The sequence below is a fragment of the Lupinus angustifolius genome, chromosome LG01 (genome assembly GCF_001865875.1).
Source record: "Lupinus angustifolius cultivar Tanjil chromosome LG01, LupAngTanjil_v1.0, whole genome shotgun sequence".
NCBI classification, from domain to species: Eukaryota; Viridiplantae; Streptophyta; class Magnoliopsida; order Fabales; family Fabaceae; genus Lupinus; species Lupinus angustifolius.
In genome coordinates, this window is record NC_032009.1 from 24861568 (window position 1) to 24873470 (window position 11903).

The 11903-nt window shown below is 31.4% G+C and overlaps 1 protein-coding gene across 2 annotated transcripts; it reads left to right on the forward strand.

Annotated features, from left to right (window-relative positions):
* On the forward strand, window positions 4423–9255 carry LOC109358092 (glutamic acid-rich protein-like). Of its 2 annotated transcripts, none has more exons than XM_019602171.1 (12): window positions 4423–4993; window positions 5069–5102; window positions 5994–6073; window positions 6209–6268; window positions 6373–6483; window positions 6571–6651; window positions 7067–7129; window positions 7883–8345; window positions 8599–8702; window positions 8799–8829; window positions 8910–9041; window positions 9095–9255. In XM_019602171.1, exons 1-11 carry the CDS (start codon window positions 4550–4552, stop codon window positions 9029–9031), a joined length of 1593 nt encoding a protein of 530 aa, XP_019457716.1. In that variant the 5' UTR covers window positions 4423–4549; the 3' UTR covers window positions 9032–9041; window positions 9095–9255. The 2 variants fall into 2 exon arrangements, with proteins under 2 accessions (XP_019457716.1, XP_019457722.1); XM_019602177.1 differs by having other exon boundaries at window positions 4424–4993; window positions 8605–8702.

Consider the following 11903-nt stretch of genomic DNA (forward strand, 5'->3'; position numbering starts at 1 on the left):
GACCCAGTGCTTAACGACCTCGAAGTCAATCTCTCCAAACTCCATGCTTGACCTTTTAAAATTTGAGGCTCTCGTTCTTGACGACATCGAAGTCAATCTTCTCAGGCTTCGTGCATGGCTTTTCAAATTTGAGGGCCCCATATTTGACGACCTCAAATTGTGCCTTTGAGGACCCCGTGCTTGACGACCTCAAAGCCAATCTTCCAAGGCTCTATACTTGAGTTTTAAAATTTGAGGGACCCGTGTTTGACGACCTCAAATTGTGCCTTTGAGGGCCCCGTGCTTGACGACCTTGAACAAAAACGTATTTTGAGCCTTAACAAAATCAACATTTATTTCTTTACTAGTTACTTATCATGACAACACCCCAAACTTCAGTTTGCGTAATGTCCAATAAACAACAAGTAAAGAGAGACAACTGTAAATACTCAATTTTGTCCGATCCAAAATACATTTTTTCAAAAAAAAATTAAACAAATAAAAAATGTTTTTTTTTACTTAATGATCCAACACATAAAATTTCAACTTGAATTTCAAAAACGGGTTTAATTGAACTTCCTCACAAAATTGTTTCCAAAAGGAAAAAAATGAATTTTGAAAAGAGTATTTAATGGATAATAAATAACTTCACGATAACTTATATTTTATCCATTTTCGTTTTTTTTTTAAAAGGAAATTTAAAAATAGTTTTTAAGTGACTTAATGATCGCTTATTAGCTAGAATTAATTCTTTAAAAATGTTTACAATGACAAATTTCATTGATTCTCATGCATATGGTAAGAATAGGAAGAAAAAATATTTGTTAGGACCCTACAAAAATAAAAATGCTTTTATAAGGTTTGCATGAAAATTAAATCCAAATCTAGTTTTTTTTAGAGTAAAAGTTATTTTTCCTACACTAACGTAGGTTAAAATAATTTTAGACTTTATAAGAAAAAATTATTTGGGCATTTTAATTGAAAAAAATACATTTTTAAGGATCACAAAATATAAAAAATATATATTATAAATTCATTTTGTAATTATTGATCATTTTGAATTTTCAAATATTGTGTCATAATGATAAAATTCAAAATTTTGAAATTCTTTTTAATAGTAAAAACCGGGTTACCTTTTTTCTCTCATTTGAATTAATTAGGAGATTGCACTTGATTTAAACATGTGCTAAAATTCCTAGCCTATAAAAAGAGAAAACTACACTATTTTTTCTTGCCTAAAAAATCACAATCTATTAAAAAATCATTCATTCTCGGAAAATCCTTCATCAATCCTCCATTCTCAAAAATTCTCCATCCATAATCTCAAAAATCTCTCATACACAACAAATTCATATCATCCACACACAACCACCTATCAAGTGACTCATCAATTTCTCATTCATTTTTTACTCAACCACAAGCCCATACGAATTTCATCCAGAAAGTCTTTCGTCCATCATCTATTCCAATAATCCTCAACCATTTTCTCAATAAAAAAATACATTCATCAATCATTTTCTTGCATAAACATCATCTTCCATGCACAATCATAAAAAACAATAATCCAAGATCTCCCATATGCAAAAATGAGAAAAAAGCACAAAGAAACTAAAGGAGAAATTATAATTGCATTAGAATACATTGTAGAAAAGCTTCAATTACATGTCAAAGTCACGTCTTTGAGTTTGTTTTTGCACACAAACTTCCTACATGCCTGCTCGACAGTTGTTAACCTTTTTTGCACCACTTTTCCTCAGAGTTGTAACATTCCATTGTTGTTGGAATCACTATGAAAGGTATGTCATTTTTATTACTTTCTTTTATAGTAGTTTGATTTTTGTTATCAATAATTGCATTAGTAATAATAATTATCATGATTGTAACATATAACTGTAACTACAACAAAAAATAAATGTATAAACAATACACTCTTTGCATACACATGCAACATTCTTTTTAATAAATATTTAATTTTGAAGCAAAATATGTAATTAATTAGTTTCTCACCATATATCAATTGAAAACTTATTCAATAAATATATAAAACAAAGATCTATGAGTGAATAAAAAATGAAATCACATTACCATAATTTTAAGATTTGAGATGCGGTATTGGACGTAAGGGCTATGCTTCTTCGCTCATATTAAAAACGGTTTTTAAATAAAAAACAAAAAATGAAATTTCTTAACTAAATTTTAATATGAGATGCGATATCGGACGTAAGGGCTATGATTCATTCATTTAAAAAATAATAATTTAAACGTTACTTCTTTTAACAAATAAAATCAACCAAACAAACAAATTGTTTTTACCCAAAGAACTACGTAGTCTTGATTTCCAAAAGGGATACGTAGAACCAAGATCACTATTGTCATACATAATAATAAAATAAAGTTTTTTTGGTAAAAATATAACACAATTCCATGCAATATAGTAGGGCACCGTTCAAACGAACAATTAGGGTGCTAATACATTCTCTAGTGTGTAATTGACTCCCGAAACTGAATATCAAAGTCTAAGGCCCAATGCGATTGAACAAAAAGATTTTTCTATATTTTTTACTCAAAAAAATGTAGTGGCGACTCTAAATGAGATCGCGCATCCGAAATTTGGGACACGACACTGACCAATCACAAGTTCATGACACATAATGTGTCATAAACTGCGAGACAATAGATGTTAACTCATATTACACATGATCTTTTTATTTGGTGTAAGACAAGAATAACTTCTTATAAATTTGGTTTAGATCAGAGATTTAGCACAAGGTTTAAAAGTCCTTGCCATTGTGAGAATGTGATACCGAAGAGTCATTCCTTAACCTCACTTTTATATCACTTTATTATTATTCAATCAAACACTTATCATTATAAATTAAAGAAAATGATATTCTCTAGCAGATATAAAGAGGAAAAGATACTCAGATAAGAGAGAAAAATGATTGGGGTTGTGATATGAAAATAAGAAAAATAAAATGAAGAATAAATATTCATTTCAGTGCATCATATTTTTGATGTTATGAGTTTGACTCTTCAAATTGAAAAGCTCAAAATGATCTAATTTTTTTTAAATGTGGGTCAAATTAGCAATTTCTAACATGTTTTACAGTATTTGATAGATTACTAATTTGAGCATAAAAATGATTAGTTTGACATACATTTGAAATTTTCGGTGACTAATTTGAGTTTTTCAATTTTTTTAAGGGATCAAATTGATAAATTCGAAAACATGAGAGATTAAAATGAAATATGAAGTGTAAATGATGATTCCTACTAACAATAGTAGGATGGTTTACTGAATTATGAAAGATGTAAGAGATGTTGTTTTATTCTTTTAGAACTGGTAGCTAATAGGCGTGTCTTGCGTGGATCTTTGGACTAATGAGTCGGGCTATCAAACGCGATAAATATGTGACTAAGTTGAGCTATCAAGTTCACATTTTCTGGGTTAAATTGTTTGCAATGGTTCTCACAAGCACATCATGCTCGCCTTACTTTATGACTCATTTCATAATCATAGTAAAATAAAAACATGATATGATAGATATTAAGATGAGTTTATAATCTATATACATCATCTATCATTAATTTTTTTTTAGAGTCAATGATAATTAACAAATCAATGGTGAATGATTACATATTAAATCCTATTAAGATAAGAAGGAACATAATATTATAGGGTTTGGTGCATGCCTAAATTTATATCATTATATAGTTTTCAAACACATTTTTTATTGGAAACTTTTTCTATGTTTTAGATGATAATGGAACATGAAAATATTAATATATTCTTATTCATAATTCACCGCGGAACAAATACATTACCAAAACTTGTGGCAAAAAATGAAGGGAAAAATAGAACAGCAAAAAATGAAGGGAAAAATAAAACGACTTATAGGAATAAAGGAAATGAGGGGGAAATCAAGATGAAAATAAATTGAATTAAAGACCAAAACAATATTTTTACCTTATTTTTTTTAAAACCTATATTAGCCAACACATATTATTATTATTATATTATAATTATTACCTCCTTTATCCACTAAAGGTTGGAAATTCAATTTATAAGTACTGTGTAAGAGGTAATAATATATTCATTTTGATACTACCAAATATATCTTATCTCCCTCTGATTAATGAATTAACCAATTTTAAGTTTCGTAGTTATCCCTCCAAACAAATATTGTTTATAAGAATCGAATCCTTCCTCTTAGAAATCTAATATATCATTTGACAAACACATATATATAAAATATGGAGTAATAAGATACCCTCCACTTTAAAATTTTATTCCTAAAAGTAAAAACATAAAACAAAAACAAAAGAAGACTAATCGGCTAATTCCATAGTGAATTGGTGACTGTTGAGAAACCCGGTGAGAAATTTGGTACGAAATTTGAAATATCATAAATTAGAGCGCGCTTATATTTTTTGGTTCTCCCTCCAATTTTATCTCACAAAATTCCCCTTTCTCCATTCCCACTTTCACAATCACTTTCATTCCTTATTCTAACCCTTACTCTGCTTAGGGTTTCACTTTCTCTTCCTCACTCTCACTCCCATTTCAACCATGTCTTCTGAAACCATAACTCCCGATCAACCTCTTCACGAGTCTCCACACAAAGATTCCACCGCCAAAGTAGAATCTACTGAACCAAATTCTCACAATGTGGTTTCAGTTGAAGTTGTTAATTCTGAATCTGAGATGAAAATCGCTGAAGACAATGGCGGAGAGAGCGAGCATGTAGAGGAGAAGAAGGAGGAAGAGACGGATCATGAAGTAGAGGAGAAGAATGACGAGGAGACAGATCATGAAGGAGAAGATGAAGAAGGAAGTGATGAAGAGGATGAGAGTGAGTCAAAGAAATTGGAGAAAGACAATTCACCTTCGACACCGGTGAGTGGAAGTGGGAAGAGGCCAGTTAGAGAGAGGAAATCAGTGGATAGGTACACTGTGTCTTCCCCTTCCAAGTTCCCCAGATCTTCCGCCACCAAACCTCTCTCTGTTGAACAGGTTTGGTAACAAATTATTGTGCTTGTTTTTTAAGAATTTAAGTGTTGGTTTTGATAATGTGAATCTGTGTTTCAGGGAAATGGTACTCAGCTGAAGGATATCCCAAATGGTAAGCTTAATTCAACTGTTGCTTTATCATTCTCTGTGTTAACGTAGCATCTGATATATTAGGCATCTCTGGTCTGTATTAATTATTTGTAATTTATGTGCATATACTTGTTTGTGAAATTGCCTTGCCATATTGAATTGAATTTATAGATGAAGTGGTTGTGAATCTTCTTTATGCCTTATGGCATTGGAAAATTTGGTTTGGAGTTTTAGCCTTTGCATATTAAAGTGTTCTAATGGAGTGTTCATAGTTAAAGAGGCCATACATTTCACTAGTAATTGGCTAAGTAGCAAGGGTTTGGCATCACCTTTAATTTACTCTGCAGTTCCTGTTTAGAAGTTGAACTTCATGCTTTCTGAGTGGTGCAATGTGGATTGGCATATGTTATGAAAAAAATTCAAACAACCAGATTCTCCCCCTGTTTGTTGAAAGTTGGTTTCTAATGAAAAATTGATAGTGATATTTTTTGTTTGGCCTCTTTGCATAATCTGCTCATTGGACTTGACTTCAAAATGTGAAGTGGCAATTAAAGCATTTTTGCCGAAAGTTATCTGTTATCAGTCTTTCTTTAGATATTATTGTAGTGTCAGAAACATAATGAGTTCCATATATTGTGTCTGATAGCTGTTTGTTGCTTTGGAATGCAATATAGGGTGCTCAATTCCACTTGTTCATTTGATGTCCTTTTCTCTTCAACTTTTTAATTCTAAATGTTTGAAGTAATGAGTTGGAAAGAGGTACACTGCAATTTAGATTCACTCCCTTGGTGCTCATTACTGGCTAAGGCATCTGAAACTAAATTCTTTGCTTTTGACCTAATGCTTAGTGGTCTGAAACTAAAGTTTTTCTTTTCAAATTTCTAATCAAGTTATCACTTCTAAAAAATTTCAGTGGCTTTTAAGTTGTCAAAGAGAAAACCTGATGACAGTCTGCGTACACTTCACAATATACTGTTTGGGAAGAAAGCCAAGGTGATATCCCAACATAATTCCATGAATTATTCTGCATTGTTTTTCTATTAATTTCTCTCTCTAAACTTAAGGATGCACCAACGCTGGAGCACCATGGTTGTTCCTTGAATGTTAGTGACACACTTTCTTGTGTAGGCACATGATTTGAAGAAAAATATAGGTCTTTTTTCTGGCTATGTGTGGGCTGAAAATGAGGTACGACTGTGTTGTACGCTGTACTAATGCACTATCTTTTGATCCTGTGTGATTGTATGTGTGTATGGTTTGATGTGGGTCTTATCTTTTATAACTTTTGGCAGCAAAAACAAAGGGCCAAGATTAAGGAGAAGATTGAGAAATGTGTGAAAGACAAATTGGTAGAATTCTGTGATATCCTCAATGTTCCAATAAATAAGACAGGTCTGAAGAAGGTAAGTACTGATAATATTTTCACATCAATGTGGAAGTGTAGGTTGTGTTATATATTCTAAAACATTGTTAACGGGACATTATTTCAGGAGGAAATATCTGCGAAGTTGTTGGAATTTTTGGAGTCTCCACATGCTACAACTGATGTTCTGCTTGCTGAAAAAGTAAATGTTTAATTTTTTTTATCAGTGTCCAAGGGTTAAGATAAATTGATATTGGTTTAAGTTGTGACATAAAATTAATAGATTATGTTCCCTCAGTTCATATTTTTTTCCATACTACTCTGAAGCTGCTTTGTTCACGGAGAATATGTCTTGCAGTTAACAACTTATACACTTTTCAAACATGAGAGAACTCACCTGTGATTGAAGACTAATTTTGTCCCTCATTTTAATGATATTTGAATTGCAAGACCGGACCAGCATTACAAATATTATCTGATACTTGGATTAATCAATAATACTTATTTCTCTAGAGCCAATTCTTCATGTGTCCCATTTGTTACAATATGTGGTTTTAATTTGTATAAATTTTTATTTTACTTTTACTGTGTTTAGTTTTTTAATGCTTGTTTTTATCTTACAGAAAGGAAAAAAGCGAACCAAAAAGGCAACCCCAAGCAAATCTTCCAGGGAAGCATCTGCTAAGGTGTGTTTTCACACTACAGTTTAAATTCATTCTGGCATTGGCATATCTTTTATGCAGTAATCTTTGCTGGGCAATCTCTTGCATCAAAACCTGGTGGTCAATGATTGATTCTGCATGTAGCATGTGATGATATTTTTTCTAAATGTCTGTTATTTTTAGTGCTTTCTGTGCTTATCCTCTCATCATGATTATGATTCGAATTTACTAATGGTAGTGCGTTTCATTGGCTTGCTCTATTTCATCTGGTCTTTCCCCTTGAAACTCATCTTTTTGGTTTACTGACTTCTACTTTAGTCTTTTATAGACTGGTGAAGCTTTTTTTAGTTAATACTAACTAAAAGGCTGAGACTAACCTTTATAGTTTCAGTTCCAGGTGCTGGAATTGTTTCTCTTTAAGCTCAGTATTGTCAAATAGTGGCCATGGTCGATAGCAGAACTTTGGCAATCACCATAGGCCACCATCTGTGGTTGACAACACTGATTTAGATAACCAGAGCATGATATCTGTATTTTTTCTTTCTGTATTCTTCAAAGTTGCCAAGTGTGAAAGCCAACCAATGCTTACAAATTTTCATTTGGATTCATGTATTTTATTGCTGGCGTGAATCTCCAATTATAACCATGTTAATTATATTGGATTTTTTATTAGTTACATTTTTTGTTGCCTTTTATTCTCATACACTGCAAGAGCATTAAACATGGCATGCTTCAAGATTTTTGTTGTTGTTAATATTTTATTTTATCTGGATTTAGAAGCAAAAGCAAACTTCATCAACTGGGAAAAAGAGAAAGCAGTCCTCTGATGTTGAGGAAGATAATGATGCTGAATCTTCAGATGCAAAGGATGATTCTCAGGAAGATGGTGAAGATGTTTCAGCTTTCAGAAGTGAAAGTGATAATGAGGAAAGTAAGTCAGAGGAAGAAGAAGACCAACAGAAGCCTCACAAGCATTCTTCAAAAAGGACTGTGAAGGAGGTTCAAACCACACCTGTCACGAAGGCCACTGCAGTGAAGGCTGCTAAAAGCAATCAAAAAACTACAAAACAATCATCTTCAGAGAAGAATGCCACTGACAGTTCTTCTGCCTCACTTTCTAAGTCAAAGCAATCTGCATCAAAGAAACAGAGAACTGTAAAGGAAACGCAGGACAATGAGGGGAAGGTGGCAAACAAAAAACAAACTGATGAATCTTCAAAAGACTTGGTTAAGGATGAAGGTGCCATCTCCCTTATTGCATTTTGATGTTATCATCTGCATTAAATCCAGTATCCGATGTCATGTTGGTTTATCGAAATATATTTTTCAAGTGTGTGCTCAATTATGCTCGTGTAATCTGTCAAACTGTACCTGCGAAACTTTACCTCCACATATAATTGTTACATTCTGTCAAGTTACATAAAAACTTCAATTTTATAGGACTCAATTTTTCTTGTGTTTTTTCTCACTTGCCCATTCTATTCTGATTCAAGTTGCAGGTAAAGGTAAAGGTAGTAAGAAGGCCAAGGCAGAACCTAGTAGGGATGATTTGTATGCAGCGGCTGTTGATACTTTGAAAAAAGTAGATTTCAATACAGTGAGTAATGCTCTTTGTGCCATTTCATGTTTTATTTGAATGTGTATACTATTTTTTTAATCTCATTTGTAATATTTTGTATGTTCCCTGATGCAGGCAACTTTATCTGATATCCTCAAGCTACTTGGTATAGCCTTTCTCACTGATTAAATTCTCTTCTCTGAAAAAAGGGAGGAACTTAACTTATTTGTATTGAAATGTTGGCAGGTACACACTTTGACCTGGACTTGATGCACAGAAAAGCAGAGGTGAAGGATGTAATTACAGATGTAATTAATAACATGTCTGATGAGGAAGATGGAGAGGAAGCTGAGAATGTTGATGCCTAAATGTAATTGGGTGAATAGCAGAGATTGGAGACATGGATCATCCAACAGCTACATTTTCTGTGCACGAGTAGATATTTAGTTTGAGCTGTAACCTTTTCTCTGATAGATGTTCTCAGTTAGGTTATATTTTCTATCTTGTTATATTTATAGTCCCTCTTATTTCTTATATTCAATAGTTTGTTTGTTTATTCACCTGCATGTAAACAATATCGCCTTTTAATCTAGATCGACATGTTTTTTTAATTAGTTGAAAATAGTTTGTGGATCTTTCAAAATTGATGTTTCAATTTGTTTCCTTGCTGATAAAGGTTCCCGCTGTATTTATCTTGACCCCTATTTTGGTTTGCGAACTTGGGAGTCAGCTCTTGTGGTTTTAGTTAGCCACACATTAATGTTTGATTTATTCATTATTTATTTTATAAGTGTAATATGCTTTAAAACTTTAAAGAACTAATGATGAATATTTATCATAATGATATAGTAGTGTATAAAATTTGTATATTATTACTGCATATTTTCTTCTCTTTTATCAATTGTTGTTTGTTTAATGATTTAATATGTGTACGATGATAATATAATGTATTTTATCTTTTCAACAAATCATCTCCTATTCATTTATCAATTGCTCTTTGTCCAATTGTCGTTAAAGTCAGGTAGTTGATCTAATTGTTCTGCTATGAAGTTATTGCATGTTGTTCATTCATTGAATTTCTCCCTTTTTTTTTCAACTCACCTTATCATCTCAATTGTTTTTAAACTAGTTTTGTAGACAATTTGGTTGACGATAATTGTTCCATTAATGTACTATATGCCGCTCCTGCTTTATCGGCGTTATTATGTCAAAAATGAAACCTTAGTCGGTTGCAATATCTAAGACTCATACGTAACATCAAAGTCAATCTATTAATAATTGTACCATAATTGATAATGGATTGCATAGAGTTGGGCGAAGTCTTATACCTATGTCATCTTAATATTAATAAATATTTAAAGTTTATATATTAGATCTTGCAAACGAATGTCCTAAGGAGACCCTTTAAGAAATAAAAGGAGAGTTTTTATTGGGAATTTAGACAAAAGTATACTTGATTTATTGAATACAACATTTGCCAATAACATTTTGCTTCTTTTGATTCCTTAAAGAGTATGGCTGGAGCACTTTCTTTGTATTGTCCTCATATATCTTCATCATATATCTATTGTCCAACAAATTGTTTATCAATGATTGACATCGTCACGAATTGAATTATAATCAAAAAAATTTGGGCCGTTTACTATCATTGATGGTTATATAATTCGAACAATTCAAATAAAATAAAATTGTGTATAATATTAAAATTAAAAAGAATATTAAAAAAATAAATGGATGGAGATCACCTGTCCGAAATGATGTCTCATTCCATATCCAAATCAATTAGAGTGCTTCATTTTATTAGTTTTGGTTTTTAAATTTTTTATTTATCCACGTATTAATATATGATTGGCTTGGGAAAGAGAATTAGACACCTTTGAGACATGTGATCCCCATCCTACCTAATGCGCCACGAAATACTATTCTTTCAACAATTATCCTATTTATAATTTTCTAACTTCATGTCCCTAATCAATTAAACTTCATAAAATAATATTAAAAATTAGTTTTAATTTTAAGGATTTTCTTTTAATTGAAAGAAACTTTCTAATTGACTTAGTATACAAAGCAAGATATGAATGGAGAAATGTGATTAACCATTAATCTAGTCTAAAGCAAGGTATACTATATATCTAGAACTGACCAGACCTGCAAAGCCTAGTCTTCTGCTATGGTGAAGTTTGTAGTAAAGGCAATGTAAGGTTTGAATAGAGTTATTGACTTATCGAAGGCCCTCGGGGCATTAACATGACGTAGAGCAGGGTTATTTGACCCATGAAAACATGACTAAATCATTTTTTGTGGGAAAGCCAGATGGGAGAAAATGAATATCCTCTATCGGATCACCTACAAGTTTGTCATGCAAAACAATGTCTTTATCTTTAATATTACAAGTGTACATAATTATCGGACATTGCAGTACTTGAACTTCTTTTTATCAAATAACAAATTTCATTAATATTATGACTTTAATAAATAATAATATTTATACACCGTTTAGTGTAAAGTTTTCAAAAATAGATAATTCATCATTCATGTACATTACTTTTACTTAAAAGTTAATAGTAATTAACATTTAAATGATGAAATAAAAAAATCTTATACTCGCACAACATATCTATTAAACTTTAATAATGTTATATTTAAGTCTTTTTCAACTATGTTACAATCTTATAAATCATAACTATAGGTTAACTTCCATCTAAATCATCAAATCTTTATCCAATATTCCACATATTAGCTAAAGTTACCAAAATCACACATCTCAAACTCATCCAATCAAATTCCTATAGCTACCTATCACCATTGTTAATTGGTCTAGTAGCAAGTAGATAGCACCCCAAGTGTTAGTCCAATATCGATAATTAAAGTTTGGGAGATGATTCACTTATTTTCAATTCTAGTCATTAATTTTAGGAAATCCAATGGTTTGAATTAGTGAGTGAATCTAAACTATTAGATTCTTTAGAATTAATGGCTATGATTGAAAGTAAATTTAAAAAACTTACTCTTAAAACAAGTGGATTTCCTTTATTAAAGTTGAAGTTCTACTAAATAACTTCACAATTCTATAATCATTTATATCATTGTTTTATCAAAAAAATACCCAGCTACTTGCCATTACAGAGGTTTGTGCGTCTCTATCTGGTCAGTTAGCAGGTATATATAAATATAATAAATGTCCCAACATTTATTAGTACATCAATTTATAAACATAAATAATTTCATAAATGACTAGTC